Source organism: Chlorocebus sabaeus, chromosome 21, assembly GCF_047675955.1.
Source record: "Chlorocebus sabaeus isolate Y175 chromosome 21, mChlSab1.0.hap1, whole genome shotgun sequence".
NCBI classification, from domain to species: domain Eukaryota; kingdom Metazoa; phylum Chordata; class Mammalia; order Primates; family Cercopithecidae; genus Chlorocebus; species Chlorocebus sabaeus.
Window position 1 is genome coordinate 32,195,585 of NC_132924.1, and position 16,159 is coordinate 32,211,743.

The window sequence follows — 16,159 nt, forward strand, 5'->3', positions numbered from 1 at the left end:
AATAAAAGGTGAGGAGGAGAGAGGAACCTACAGGTTAAAAGTGACTAAATTACTAATTGCAATGTGTAAAGAGATATTTTTGGATCTTCAGGTGAACAAAGAAAACATATGAAAAGTTTTACACATCAAACAGGAATATTTGAACATTCAGTAGATATTTGATATTAAGGGATTGTTTTTAATTTTGAGGTTATAATATGGGTTTTTTTATTTTTATTTTTTAAACTTTTAGGTTCATGGGTACATGTGCAGGTTTGTTACACAGGTAAACTCATGGAGGTTTGTTGTACAGACTGTTTTATCACCCAGGTACTAAGCCTAGTACCCAATAGTTATTTTTTTCTACTCCTCTCCCTCCTCCCTACCTGAGGCCTGGGGTAGGCCTCAGTGTCTGTTGTTGTTTTATTTTTAAAAGTTTTTATCTTTCAGAGACATGTTGAAATAACTGAATGAAGTATCTCCAGATTATATATCTGAGATTTACATGAAAAGAAGCCTATGAGAGGGAAGAGTGGGTGAGGGTGTTGATTAATAAAAAATGATTGGCCATGAGTTGATAATTGTTGAAGCTGGGCAGATGGGTACATAGGAACTTGGTATTCTGTTTCATCTATTTTTGTATGCTTAAACATTTTCAAAATAAGTTTTTTTTAGAATGCTCAGTCCAAGATATTAATTAACAATTTAGTTCTTATTTATAGATATAACATCTTTTTCCCACTACAGCGTGCAGTTCTTGGCTGTCTTCTTTTGGGGAGACAGGTGTGACCATCTGTCCTGCTCCTTGCCCATCCCCACCGCCTCTCCCTTGCTGACTGTTGCTTCCCAAGGCCAAGGCCAGAGGGCGGAGTAGACATGAGGGCATTAGACCATTAGACAGCTCTCATTTACTGAGTGATCTTGGGCTCCCACCCTGGCTGGTTTTACAGCTGGCTTTTCCTGGGTTTGGTCACTTCGCTTGTGTTATGGATCCATTCTGTTCCCCAAAAAACTTTTTTTGTTTTTGTTTTTTTTTGACAGAGTCTCGCTCTGTCGCCCAGGCTGGAGTTTAGTTGCATGATCTCAGCTCACTGCAACCTCTCCTCCTGGGTTCAAGCGATTCTTCTGCCTCAGCCTCCTGAGTAGCTGGAATTACAGGCGCCTGCCACCATGCCTGGATAATTTTTTGTATCTTTAGTAGAGACGGGTTCACCATGTTGGCCAGGCTGGTCTCAAACTCCTGACCTCAGGTGATCCACCCGCCTTGGCCTCGCAAAATGCTGGGATTATAGGCGTGAGCCATTGCACGCTGCTCCAAAAGACATGTTGAACTCCTAACCCCAGTACCTGTGAATGTGCCTTTATTTAGAGAAGAGGTCTTTGCAGATGTAATCAAATTAAGATGAGGTCAGACTGGGTGTGGTGGTTCACACCTGTAATCCCATCACTTTGGGAGGCCGAGGAGGGCAGATCATTTGAGGTCAGGAGTTTGAGACCAGCTAGACCAACATGGTGAAACCCCATCTCTACTAAAAATTCAAAAATTACCCTGGTGTGATGGTGCGAGCCTGTAATCCTGGCTACTCGGGAGGCTGAGGCAGGAGAATTGCTTGAACCTGAGAGGTGGAGGTTGAGGCAGGAGAATTGCTTGAACCTGAGAGGTGGAGGTTGCAGTGAGCCGGGATGGTGCCACTGCACTCGAATGAGGTCATACTGGATTACGATGGGCCCTAAATCCTATGACTGGTGTCCTTACACGGAAAGAAATTTGAAAACACAGAGGAGGCACAGGTGAAATAAGACCATGTGAAGACAGAGGCAGGGCTTGCGTAAGCCAAGGAATGCCAAGGTTGGCAACCAAAGGAGGTAGAAGCAAGGAAAGATTATTCCCTAGAGACTTTAAAGGGAGCATGGCTCTGCTGACACCTTGATTTTGAACTTTGAGTCTGTAGAACTGTGAGACAAGTTTCTGTTGTTTTAAACCACCCAGTTTGTGGCACTTTCTTACAGTAGCCCTAAGAAACGAATACACCCGATCCAGACCTTCCCAGCTCTGGGGATGTCTCTTCTGCTGCATGCTGTGTATTTGGTCCCCACGGATGCCAGCTCCAACTGTGGCTTCCAGGAGCCCAAGCAACACATACTCCTGCAATTGGGGTCCCTCACCTTTGCCGCTGGGTCCACTTGGGCAGGACTTGAGCGCCTCTCTCTCCCACATGCCTATCCCAGCCCAAGGGAAACCCTCACCCACCCCTGACCTTGCCCACGCAGAAAGAGGTGGCTTTGCTCAGTGCAGTAGCACTTTCTGGCTCCCACGGAAAGCACTTAGTTGACCCCTTTCCTCTGTTTATATTTCCTGGGCATGAGCCAGACCCCCCTTTTAACTATAGGGACTATATACCTGGTTTTCACTCTTTTTACACTTGAGTGTGAATAACAGAAATTTCCCTTCCCCTGGAAGTCTCCCCTCTCATCTCTCATCTCTCTGACCCTTTCTTTTCTTTTTTCTTTTTTTTGTTTGTTTTGAGACGGAATTTTGATCTTGTTGCCCAGGCTGGAGTGCAAGATGTGATCTCGGCTCACTGCAACCTCCGCCTCCCAGGTTCAAGCGTTTCTACTGTCTTACCCTCCTGAGTAGCTGGGATTACAGGCACCCGCCACCATGCCCAGCTAATTTGTTAAATTTTAATAGAGATGGGGTTTCACTGTGTTGGCCAGGCTGGTCTTGAACTCCTGACCTCAGGTGATCCACCTGTCTCTGCCTCCCAAAGTGCTGGGATTACAGGCATGAGCCACTACACCGGGCCCACTCTGATCTTTTTATATCCCAGGTCTATCTGAGGTGTTCGAGAGCCTAGGAATAGGTGTTGACCTTTTCCTTTGTAAATTATTCACACAGGGTTGCCTCATAATCACTCTAACTGAATTACATGTCCCTAGAACTTGGTTAATTGTTTTGTGGGTTGTTCTCCTTTTTTGGGTTGTAAATAACATCATATATATACTAAAACTAACTTTTAAATTCTACAGTATGTCCTAAAGATACTTCAATGACAGTATATATCATCTGATCTTACTATTATTATTATTATTATTATTATTTGAGGTGAGGTCTCTGTTGCCCAGGCTGGAGCGCACTGGTGGGATCATAGCTCACTGTAGCCTCAAAATCCTGGGCTCAAGCGATACTCTCACCTCAGCCTACCAGGTAGCTGGGACTACAGATGCATACCACTACACCCAACTAGTTTTTATTTTATTTTATTTTTTGTAGAGATGGGGTCTCACTGTCCTGGACTCAAGCAGTCCTCCCACCTTGACCTCCCAAAGTGCTGGGATTGCAAAGTGTGAGCCACTGTGCCTGGTCCTGCTTTCACATTTTAAAATTCTGCCAATTGCTGTCTAACATGGGTACCTCACCTTATATTCTCTCCCACTGGCAACCTGTTAGGGTGTTCTTTTCCTCTAGTCTCCCAACTCAAGGTATTCTTCTACTTCTCAATGCAATGTTCCAAATGGTTGTAGACTCATATCAACTAACTCACTAGAGTGCCCAGAGATGAATTTCTTCACCTTGATATTATCAGCTGATACTCAGTATTCATTGCCTCTTCATTTTAGTGCACCTTCCAGTATGGCAGAAATTAGAAAGTTTTACAACACATAAACAAACTATATTTTGATACTTTCCTTCAGGTAAGGTTCTGGATGCAAATTAGGTCCTGCCAACGAGATGCTTCATTGAAAACTGGAAGGTAGAAATGAGGTTATGGCATTTTTCTCTTGCTTTCTTGACTGTTTTATGATGTCAGATATGGCCAGAGGATGGAGTTCCTCACACCCCCCCAAAATGGTACGGTGTCCAGTTTCTCCAGATTTGTGGGTGGTAAGGGGCATTTGCTGTGGTGCCAGTGATTCCCAGATACCAGCTACTTGATCTTGGATCTTATTTGCACTAGCATTACCTTGGACTATGATCTTGGGCTCAGTCATTCCAGGGGCAGTCTCTTGATACTCAAGCTCCCTGGTTGGGACAGTTGTAACAGCTTCTCTGGTGAGACAGTTCTGCAGTGTTCTGGGCATAATTCCTGGAAACCTAGCCTACAGCCTAGTTCTGCCAAGTTTATAAACATCCAATTCCCTGTATTAAATCCCATTCTGCATAAAATCCCTAGGGTGGTATCTGCTCCCTGCAATTGAACCCTAACTGATACAGGCTTGCTATATGGCTTCTAAATTTACTTCTCAATTATAGGCAATGGCCCTGCTTAGCCATAATTGATGGCCTCGGCTCCCTTGTTGGTAGACCAGGAAGAGAAAGTCTTGGTGTTCAGCAGAATGGATTTCCACAAAAAAGTATTTAGCTGAGCCTTAGGTACTAGAACTAACAGATGAAAGAGACAATGTAGTGTTGTGAGTAAACAGAACTCCAGGCTTAAATTCTGTATCCCATGTTCTGTTTGTGACTGTGTCCCTTACCAGCAAAATGACCTTCATTAAATCCCTTACTGTGTCCGGGACTGAGTCTCCTTGACTTTAAAATAAGGGGTTCCCGGCTGGGCACAGTAGATCACACCTGTAATCTCAGTGTTTTTGAAAGGCTGAAACAGGTAGATCGCTTGAGGTCAGGAGTTCGAAGTTACAGTGAGCTATGATCTCGCCACTGCACTCCAGTCTGGGAAACAGAGCAAGACTCTGTCTCTAAAAAAAAAAAAAAAAAAAAAAAAAAAAAAAAGCTAAAATAAAATAAGGGGTTTCAGATGACTTTTAAGGTCTATTTTAGCTCAAAGATTTTATGGTCCTACGAAATCATTATTACAAACCTGAGCATAAAATGGTTAAATGTTGTTCACTAAACCCTAAAACCCATGTAAATGACAGGTTCATTCCTCTTCCTCCTTGCTTTGCCAGTCCGTCTTGAGGCATTAAGGTTTCTCCTGTTCTGTCTGCTTGCTTTTGTTCCATCTTCCATTAACAGTAAATTGACATAAAATTGCAGTTCCGGAGAAGTAGAGGTGTTGCTATGGAAATAGCTTTGATTCATTGATGTAAACATTAAGCTGTGGATGCTCATCCCTGAGGTGCTGGCAAAAAGAAAAAAAACACAAAATAAATGTTATAGTAAGAATGACATTTTGTTTTCAGAGAAGGTGGACCACACTCTGAAGGCTTGCTCTGAAGGTATATGTAGCACATTCTTACCAGGATTCAGATCTACCCCAGGTGTAACGATGCTCCCTGACTCACAGTGTCTGATGTGACGCAGGAAGACTGAACTGTGGTATTAGTCCGGTCCCCCTGCACTGTGTTACAAGGAAATCCCAGAACTCATCGTGATTAACATCAAATAAAAATACCTCCCCTTTAGGCTGATTGTCCCCTTTTGGGGCTTAATGAAATTTTATATTTTCCCTTCAAACTGACTATCTCATTTACTTTCAGAAAGAAGATTTCCTAATTTTGGCCCTTTCTTTTTTCTTTGGGCAGGGGGAGCGTTTAAAACTGTTTGTTTTTTAAACAAACATTGGGTATTCCAATAATTAAAATCATTTTAAACACAAAAAAATAATGGCACTCTGACTAAATGGCATTTAGTAGCCAGCAGGACACCTTGGGCCAGGTTGGTTTTACTCTAGATTTCATTGTCATCCCACCCCACTTCTTCCTTCACCAACATGCAAGCTCTTTTCCTGTCATGACAGCCAGATAGGCAGAGGCAGGTGCAGCCCTCATCATCAGTGGTTCTCAATTCCTTGATGTGAACAGGACAGCACAGGCATTAAGCTTGATCTGGCCTCTTTGCATTGTACAAAGTTAAACAGCTAAACGAAGTAAAATACAAAGGCAATACCTGTGGAATGCATACCACACATTGGTGGGCATGCCTCATTGCAATTTGCCTGCTTGTTTCTATTCTGTCATTTCTTTGGAAGGCAGCAGATTTTTCTCTTGTATTTCTGTATTCTTTAATTTCAATTTACTGAATTTCTTGATCTCATTCACATCGGGTTTGTCAGGCATAGAGGAAGTGGAGTGAGGCACGAGAGTAAATGGAATCTTGACCTTTTCTATTTCCCTCTCTCCCTTCCCCTTCCTCTTCTCCTTCCCCTTTCCCTCCCCCTCCCTCCCTCCCCTTCCCTCAGTCCGTCCCTCCTCCCTCCCTCCCTCCCTCCCTCCCTCCCTCCCTTCCTTCCTTCCTTCCTTCCTTCCTTCCTTCCTTCCTTCCTTCCTTCCTTCCTTCCTTCCTTCCTTCTCTCTCCTTCCCTTCCTCCCACCTTCCTTCCTTCCTTCCTCTCTTCCTTCTTTCTTTCTTTTGTTCCTTACTTTTATTTAAGTATAATGTATATACAATAAAATCCACTCACTTTAAGAGTGCTGTTTGGTGAATTTTGATGATCGTAGACAGTATTTAACCTCCACCAACACTGAGGTTCAGAGCAGTTTCATCATCCTAAAAAGAACCCTCTTGTCCCTTTGCAGTTGATCCCCTTCACCCTCATCCCTAGTACCAGATAACCACACATCTGATTTCTGTCACTATGGTTTTACCTTAGTAGAATTTCATGTAAATGGAATCATACAGTATGTAATCTTCATGTTTCACTTCTTTCATTTAAAATTAATGTCTTTGATATTCATCCCTATTGTTGTATAAATGATTTCATTCTTTTTTCTTGCTATATGATATTCTGTAATATGAATACACAATTTGTTTATTCACTCACCAGTTGATAGAAATTTGGCTTGTTAGCAGTTTTTGGCTATTGTAAATAATGCTGCTACATACAAGTCTTTGTATGAACATGTGTGGTTGTTTCTCTTGAGTAACTACCTTGAAGTTGGATTGTTGGGTTGTATGGTAAGTGCACAAAGTTTCATAACTGTCTAAGAATCTACCATGCTGTTTCCAAAGTGGCTGTACCAATTTGCATTCCCACCTGCAATGTATAAGGGTTCCAGTTGCTTCACATCCTTGCCAACACTGGGTATGTTCTCCCAATTTCTGTACTAATTTCTTGGTGGACTAGCACCAATCTGTAGACCATACTTCATGCAGGAGTACTCCAACCCATTCGTAGGAATATGTCCACGGTCCTAAATGTCATGGAATAAAGAACTAGGCATTCTGGTTATTGTCGACCAGAACAACAGGTTCTAATGCAATACTCCCCCCGGATCAAGAAAATAAATATGATACAAGTTTAGCTGTGTAGCTTTGTTATAGATTCGACTTTAATAAACACTGGGGTATACATTTTGTTTGGGAAGCACTTTAAGTTTTCTTTCTTAAATAATAGAAAAGAAATGTAATATCTATTTTTTAAAAATGAATACAAATCTAGCTCTGACATACCTTGTAGCATTGACAGCATGTCCATTGGCATCGTTTCTGGCCTCTTTAGCAGTGCCTGGATTGAGCTTGGTTGAGCCAGCCTATAATGGGTTGACACACAGCCAGGCTCAGGAGCAGAGGCAGTGACACATGTATTGGATGGGGTGGATGGAGTCAAGGAGATGCATCTTGAGCTAGAGTAGGAAAAAAAGGCCAAGATGAACACTAATTAGGAGCCATGGAGAATGGAACATATTGCCGGAGGGAATAGCTGCAGCAACTTTTCTAACTGAGGTAAGTTTCTCAAAATCTGGTGATAGGAAGGAAGAAAAACCATTGATCTGAGATGTCAGGATAGCCTGTTAGCTTTTCAATTTTCTGCCCCTTTAGAGACACACTTGAGTCACTGCACAGCCAGATGAATAAAGTGTCATACAATTATGTGTGTAGATTAAAATCTGGATGCAACAGCCCCAAGGGCAAGTTGACTCAGCTGCTTATTTGTGACTAGAGAGCACATTAGAATAGAATATTCAGAAATGCACAAAACACACTTATAAAGGGTAGGTTGGAACTGAGTGAGATTATTTTGCTGAATAGTACAGAAGAAATTCTATTAAAAGATTAATTCTGCTGGGCGTGTTGGCTCACACCTGTAATGCTAGACTTTGGGAGGCCGAGGCGGGTGGATCACCTGAGGTCAGGAGTTCGAGACCAGCCTGGCCAACATGGTGAAACCCCATCTCTACTAAAAATACAAAAATTAGCCAGCAGGTGCCTGTAATCCCAACTACTCGGGAGGGTGAGGCAGGAGAATCACTTGAACCTGGGAGGCAGAGGTTGTAGTGAGCCGAGATCGCACCATTGCCCTCCAGTCTGGGCAACATAGTGAGACTCTGTCTCCAAAAATAAAAAAGATTAATTCACTAAGGAGAAATTGCACTATATTCAGAATAAAAGTAGCCATAAAGTGTGGGAGATCCTGTTGAAATAACACTGCCACCTTGCTAGTGGGTTATTTTCAGTAACATATTCTGGAATGGGATACAGTTATTGGAGACACATGAAGACCTGCATTAGAACAGGACACACAATTTTTCACAAAAAAATAAGTTTTGGGAAAGTTTATGTTGAAGAGTTATTTTGGGTAAGAGAGGGCTACAAAAAGTAAAGTATTATCATTTAGAATTTTGAAACTCTTCTCTTTTCCTCTGCAGTGTAATTAGCTTTAAGGGCATTTATGGTGGCTACAAGAATTAAAATGTACTTACCTTTTTTGGGAGGCTGTGGTGGGTGGATCGGTTGAGGTCAGGAGTTTGAGACCAGCCTGGCCAATATGGTGAAACCCCGTCTCTACTAAAACTACAAAAATTAGCCAGGTATAGTGGCAGATACCTATAGTCCCAGCCACTTGGAAAGGGCTGAGGCAGGAGAATCGCTTGAACCCGGGAGGCGGAGGTTGCAGTCAGCCGAGATCGCGCCATTGCACTACAGCCTGGGCAACAGAGGAAGACACTGTCTCAAAAAAAAGAAAAAAGAAAAGAGAAAAAAGAAAAAAAGGGACTTATCTTTAAGGCATAAAATACCAGTTAAAACTATCCATGTTTATGAATAGGGAAGCAAAGCATTGTCAGATGCTTTATATAGTTTATATACATTAAAATTTATTGCATACTCATTGCATCAGCAAGTATGAGGACTTCTCTAAAGGACTGATTTAAATGTAGTAAATCATTTAAGTATGAAAATAATTAGTGGACATCTGGGTTAAGGGGGCTGGGCTGCTAGGCAGAGAGATGCCTGACTCATCTCCCTGCTCCTCAACATGCATGCTTTCCAAAACGATTCATGAAAGCTTTTCATAGAATCAGCTGCCAATTGCAACTGCCCAGGCAGGAAACACATTAGTCAACTATCTGTCACACACCAGGAGAAGTTTTATTAGCCTTTGTCTAAGAGGCTGCTGTCCCAGGTTGAAGAAGAGGTTTCCACGTATCCCAAGACCCCAGAGATTGGAGCCTTCGTTGTTGAGCAACTGTCGGTTATCTCTCCATTGCACAGGGACAGCTCTAGGAGGTAGCCCTGGTTGTTTCACCCCGAATCAATACCTGCGTCTCTGCTTCTGCTCCAGGGCTGCAATGGACTGCAATGCACTTGGAGGAGGACAGGGTTGATCAGGAGCTCACTGCAGCCAGGAACAGGAAGGTAATACAGGTGCAAAACCAGGAAAGGTGTGGGGACTAACTGTCACCAGAGGTTTTAGTTTTTCTAGATGCTTTTTCTAACAGGCAATGAAATGTAAACTGCTTCAAATTATTCTGGAAAAACCCTCTAACTGACCCAACAATTAGGTACCAGGCCTTAGTAGATGTAATAATTTAGTATCTTAATAGGTGGTTAACCATTTGGGAGAAAGTAATTTAGATCTTCATCCCATATCATACATCAACATAAATTCCAAATGAACTAAAGAATTAGATGTAAATGATTAAGCTATAAAATAAGGAAGAATAAGTAGCTGACTGAGTTTGGGATGGGGAAAGGACTTTTCAGGCATACAAATCAATACAATATTACAAAAGAAAAATTTGTAATAGATTTGGCTACATAAAGCATTTATTACATCTGTATATGTATATTAAAACCACAACCAACAGAATAAAAATAAAAATATAAAAATGAGTAAATATTTACAAATATTTATAGAAGTGAGTTCATGGCCTTATTATAGAAAGATTCCCTTCCCTCAATTTAAATTTAAATTAACAAAGCCTAGGAAAACATAATTCATAAATTTAATATTTTATGAAAATAGTAAATAACATTATTATGTCCACCCTCCCTAGGAACTAAACAAATCTAAATGAAAACAAGATTGTTTCTTTTTAATTATCAAAGAACAATGATTTTTTTTAGAACAATAATACACAAATATAACTAGATTAAGACCTTGTAGTCATTAGGTAGGGAAATTTGGCCATATTTGTTTAAATTTATTTTACTTTAGGAAATTTTTATCTACACCCTAATGAACTAGTCAAACATTCAATAATTTATATATAAAATATTCATCCATTAATTTATCAAAAGCTTGAAATCACCCAAATGCCTAACGTAAGATAAATCTTTACTACAGGCATCTTCTACCATGCCCAACTAATTTTTTGTATTTTTTGTAGAGATGGGTTTTGCCATGTTGCCCAGGCTGGGCTCAAACTCCTGGGCTCAAGCAATCCTCTCGCCTCGATAAATCTTATATAAACTACAGCACAGACACATATAAAATACAATTTTTAACTATTTATTTTAAATTTATTTAATTTTAAATTTCGTTTTTTTAAATGTTAATAGTTATTTGAAATGATACTTAAATGATGTGAGCAATGTTCAGAGTGCACTTTGTGGAACGTCATAAATACTTTATTTCACAATGAAAAGAATTCCTTATGTCTTTGATAATGCAATTAGAATGTAAGAGTAAAATTTAAAAAGTAATACAGAAAGCACAAAGGTAAAAGTAAAAATTAACCAAAACATCATCTCTAAGTGATAAAAGATGTTAAATTATTGAATAGCCTTTTGTATAGTTTTCTGTGTATATATGTAGCACACACTCTCATGTACAAATTTACAAAGTATTATTTTTATGAACTAGAGCATACAAATTCATCCTGAATTGAACTAATTTCCTTTCCTTCAAGATATTTATTTATATCTTTTAATGTGAAAATTATACATCCTCATCATCATTTGTAATGACTGCACAGTATGCTATTGTATGTATATTTGTTCCAAAATTCAGTTAACTAGCTTTCCATTGATGGATATATTTAATAAGTAAACAGAACCAGGGAAATGCAGCTGGACGGAGAGCTCAGTTTTAAGAGAGTCTCTGTTCCCCTGCTAGTCTCTTTTCTAAAGCTGCAAATACAACGACAATCTTGTTTGTAGTTAATAAGCTCTGAGCACACAAGGACCAGGCACGCAAACATGTTCCACACCACCTGTGCAAGAAATTGTCTGACCCTGTCAACTGTAAGCTCCTGGCAACCCTTTAAGAAATAGGATTCAAGCTGCAAGGGTGAGGGGAGACTTGATCCTGTGAGAAGCTGAGTCTTTCTGGTTCCAGTCCACCCATTCCAGGCAACCAGAGCACATAGTCATTGACTGAATAATCCTGCCCATCTCTCTCCCCAAGAACATTGTCCTGAAGACTCACTCAGAGGAAGATCACACCTCTAATAAAAACCCGCTTTTGGAAAAATTTAAAATGTTAGCTAGTGAAAGGCCCCCCTGGGGCTAGAGGCTGAACTTGTCTGGTTTCTTCCTTTTCAATCTGGAGTTTCTTTACAATAAACTCATTGGTCTATTCCATGGGCTTGGCTCAGCCTTGCTTGCTAATTACTTCCTGCAAAATCCTACTTCGCATATTCGAAGCTTATCCTTAACTCTTCCCCCTTGCACTTCTGCTATGACAATCCTAATTCTTCCCAGTCCCTGCCCACAATACCTACCTAGCTAGGGAGAACGTGGCATAATGCAGAAACACACAAAGCAAAGCACATGAATATTTTCTAAAATATTTTTCTTATGACATCCACACTTAAGTTCACATCCTTCAAAAAATAAATTTGCAATTTTTAAGTGATTGGTATTGTTAACACCAAGTATGAGATCCAATTGTCAGAGGTGCTTGAACCAGAGCAACTCCATCTTGAATAAGGACTGGGTAAAAACGAGGCTGAGACCTACTGGGCTGTATTTTCAGACAGTTAAGACATTCTAAGGCACAGGATGACACAGGAGTTCTGCACAACATACAGGTCATAAAGACCTTGCTGATGAAACAGGGTGCAGTAGAGAAGTCAGTTAAAACCCACCCAAACCAAGATGGTGACAAGAGTGACCTCTGGTCATTTTCACTGCTACACTCCCACCAGTGCCATGACAGTTTACAAATGCCATGGCAACATCAGGAAGTTACCCTATATGGTCTGAAAAGGGGAGGCATGAATAATCCACCCCTTGTTTAGCAAATAATCAAGAAATAACCATAAAAATAGGCAACCAGCAGCCCTTGTCTCTGTCTATGGAGTAGCCATTCTTTTATTGTTTTACTTTCCTAATCAAGTTGCTTTCACTTTACTCTGTGGACTTGCCCTGAATTCTTTCTTGCATGAGATCCAAGAACCCTCTCTTAGGGTCTGGATTGAGACCCCTTTCCAGTAACACAGCTACACCCTGCTTTAAAAATTGTAATGGCATCTCAAGGCCAATAGTGTAAGAGACTAAGCTCTTATCCTGTGTGGTATAAAAGACTGCATAATCGGACCCAGGTACCTCTCTTTCCTCATTTTCCACCATCCCTTATTATGTTTGCTATAGAAAACAGTTACGGTAACTAACTTGTCATCAATTCCCTCAAATGGCTAATGGTATTTTGTCACTCTGTGACTCAGCTCAGATTTCTGCTTTTCCCTAGGGCTTCTTAATCCTACTGGCTCATCAGAATCACCTGGTGACATTTTTTAAATGTTTACTTGTTTATATTTCAAAATTTTTAAAATTTTGAAATTGTTTTAGATTTACAAAAGAGTTGTAAAGATAGCACATAGAGTTCCTGTCTATTCTTCTTTAGCTTCCCCTAATATTAACATTTTACCTTAACTGTGGTACATTTATCAAAACTAAGAAATAAGCATTGGCATTTTAATAACTATACTATAGACTTCCTTTGGATTTTGCCAGTTTTTCCACCAATGTCCCTTGTTCAAAGATCCAAACTAGGAAATCGTATTTGTATTTACTCGACATGTCTCCTTAGACTTCTCCAATCTGTGAAAAATTCTGGGTTTTTTCCTTGTTTTTCAAGATCTTGGCACTTTGAAAGAGCACTATTCAGGTGTTTTGTAGAAGGTCCCTCAGGTATGTCTGATATTTTCTTATGATCAAGCTGAGGTCATGGATTTGGAGGAAGAATACCGCAGAGGTATGTGCCCTTCTCCCTGCATCCTTTCGGGGGCACGTGATATCACCAGGAGTTATCACTGGTCATATTAACCTTGATCACTTGGTCAAGGTGGTTTCTGCCAGGTTTCTCCGGTGCAAAGTTACATTTTTCCCTTTCCATATGTATTAGTCAACAAATCACTAAGTCCAGCCCACACTCAAGGGCAAGGAAATAAAGTCTCACGTTTTGGAGGAAGAAGTATCTATCTATAAAAATAACTGTGACATGTGTTAAAACTACCACACTAACTAAAACTATCATGAAGGAGATACTTTGAGGCTATGCAACTCTCCTGTTTTTTTTTTTTTTTTAAGTTTTGCCCACAAATTTTAATATTTAATGTGTTAATTATTATACTGGTGTTCTAAAGGTGATTTCTTTATTTTCCCCATTTCTTCTACATTCATTAATTGGAATTCCTTGTGTATTTTTACTACACAGTTCTGTGGGTTTTGACAAACTCATACAGTCATGAACCCATCACCACAATCAAGATGTAGAAAATTTCCATTGTCCCTAAATGTTCCCTCAAGTCCCTTTGTAGCAACCTGATCTATTTGCTGTCTATATAGTCTTACTTTTTCAGAATATCATCTAAATGGAATCATATGTTACATAGCCTTTGAGTCTTGCTTCTTTCACTCAGCATAATGCACGAGAGTCATCCATGTTGCTGCATATATCAATAGTTCATTCATATTTAGCAAAGTAGTATTCCATGTATAGATAAAGTTTTTTAAAAAAATATATTCTCCAATGGATGCACATTTGGGTTGTTTCCAGTTTTTGACAATACCACATAATGATGCTATAAATATTCACAGGAGTGTTTTCATTTGAACATAAATTTCCTCTTTTTTGGACAAATAGCACTTGCTTAGGATTGCTGGGTATGAGAGTAATAATGGCCCCCAAGATGTCTACATTTTCATTTTCTAATTGCCAAGACCCATGAAGATGTTACCTTACATGGCAAAGGGGAATTGAGTTTGAGGATGGAGTTAAGGTAGTTAATCAGCTGACATTAAAATAGGGAGATTATCCTGGATTATTTGGTGTGCCCAATTTAATCACATGGGTCCTTCCTTAAAAGCACAGAAGTCCGAGGGATACAGTGAGATGTTGCTAGGTTATATCATGAGTTAATTTTCTCACATTTTTGGAAGTCAGAATCCTAAAATCAAGGTGTTGGCAAGGCTCCATTCCTCCTTCAGGCTGCAGAGGAGAACCTGTTTTCTTGCTTTTTCCAGCTTCTACACGGGCCCACATTCCTTGGGTTGTGGCCTCTTCCTCCGTCGTCAAAACGCATCATCACTCCAACCTCTGTTCCATAGCCATTGTCTTCCCTCTACCTGCCTCCATCATCCCATTGCCTTCTGTCTTTGACTCTAAAGTTCCTTGTGATCACATCGAGCCCACCAAGATAATGCAGGATAATCTCATCTCAGGATACTTAACTTATCTGCATAGTCGCTTTTGCCATAGAAGATAATGTGTTCACAGTTTTCAGAGGTTACAACGTGGGCATTTTAGAGGGCCATTGTTCAGTCTAACACAATAGCATTTAAAAAAAAAAAAAAGTAAAAACCCAAAAAGCACAGACTATTAGGATAATCATCTCATTCTGGTTTGCCTGAAACTTTTGAAGTTTTAGCATTGGAAGTCTTGCATCCCTCAGTCCTGGGCACAGTAATGGTTGCTCACGCTACCTGGTAGACACAATAAATGTTTAATACAATGAACAAGTAAACAGCAAATAGATTATGAACTTGCTAACCTAGAAAGAATCTTAGCATGTCATTTTGGACAGCGGTTTCTGCTTTCACTAGGTAAATGCTAACATTACCAAAGATTCTCCACCAGTCATATCGATTCATTATCTGAGGCCTGAGGAATCCCAGAATAGGGAGAAGGGATTTCAGGTTATTTGGAGCAAAAAGGACATGCATTTCCCTTGTTCCTCTGGTGGCACAAATGTGTTAGACCCAGGTGACTTCATCTTTGACATAAAGGGAGTGGTTTGAGAATATAATTTTAAAAATATGAGACCTAAAACACATGTTTGAGGGTTGAAGAAAGTGAAAAAAGTACATAGGAGGAATGTAGGCTTCTGGCACAGCCTAGGGTTTCCTTTGAGGACAATAACCTTAGAAGTCTGGACCTCAGTTTCCTCATCTGTTATATGGGGTTAGGCCTGCCCATCCTTAACTCACAGAGTTGCCAAGAAGAACAAATGAGATCCCACATTAAGAGCACTCTGACAGGGGAGAGAGCCTGGAGTAAGATAATTTGCTCTTTTTGCCTCAGTTTTCCAACCCATCAATGACGTTTTGTTCATTCAACAGATATTTATTGAGCATCTTCTATGTGCCAACATTCATTTTGCACTAGAATACAGCAGTGAATAAAAAACAAAATCCCTGTTCTTCCAACAGTTATATTCTGGGACTGGAAACAAATAAATATATATGGGGATGATAAGTGCTAAGAATAAGAATTTAAAAAATAAACTAGGAAGAAGGAGAGTCAACGGGAGAGTGCGTGGGTTTTGTTTTGTTTTGTTTTTTGTTTTTTGTTTATTTGTTTGTTTGTTTTTTGTTTTTGAGACAGAGTCTCACCCTGTTGCTGAGGCTGGAGTGCAGTAGCACAATTCTGGCTTGCTACAACCTCCACCTCAAGGATTAAGCGATTCTCCTGTCTCAGCCTCCCAAGTAGCTGGCATTACAGGCACGTGCCACCATACCTGGTCAATTTTTGTATTTTTAATAGAAATGCGATTTCATCATGTTGGCCAGGCTGGTCTCGAACGCCTGACCTCAAGTGATCTGCCCACCTCA

General features: G+C 40.2%; 2 protein-coding genes and 1 long non-coding RNA gene across 3 annotated transcripts in view; 1 reads left to right on the forward strand and 2 right to left on the reverse strand.

Annotated features, from left to right (window-relative positions):
• Positions 1–16,159, forward strand: part of LOC103227371 (E3 ubiquitin-protein ligase ZNRF2-like) — a 170,269-nt gene that overhangs the window by 56,406 nt on the left and 97,704 nt on the right. The window lies entirely within an intron of this gene.
• LOC140709561 (uncharacterized) lies at positions 4,714–9,003 on the reverse strand. The gene is made up of 4 exons (XR_012090059.1): positions 8,584–9,003; positions 7,334–7,506; positions 6,918–7,074; positions 4,714–5,063 (listed from the first exon to the last, which is right to left on the reverse strand). It is a non-coding gene; the product is annotated as an uncharacterized lncRNA (long non-coding RNA).
• Positions 5,054–6,000, reverse strand: LOC119626199 (thymosin beta-4-like). The gene has a single exon (XM_038004388.2). It carries the CDS (start codon positions 5,998–6,000, stop codon positions 5,890–5,892), a length of 111 nt encoding a protein of 36 aa, XP_037860316.1. The 3' UTR covers positions 5,054–5,889.

Coding starts and splice junctions, on each gene's coding strand:
- LOC119626199 (XM_038004388.2), bottom strand. CDS start 6,000: ATGCCTGACAAACCCGATGTGAATGAGATCAAGAAATTCAGTAAATTG.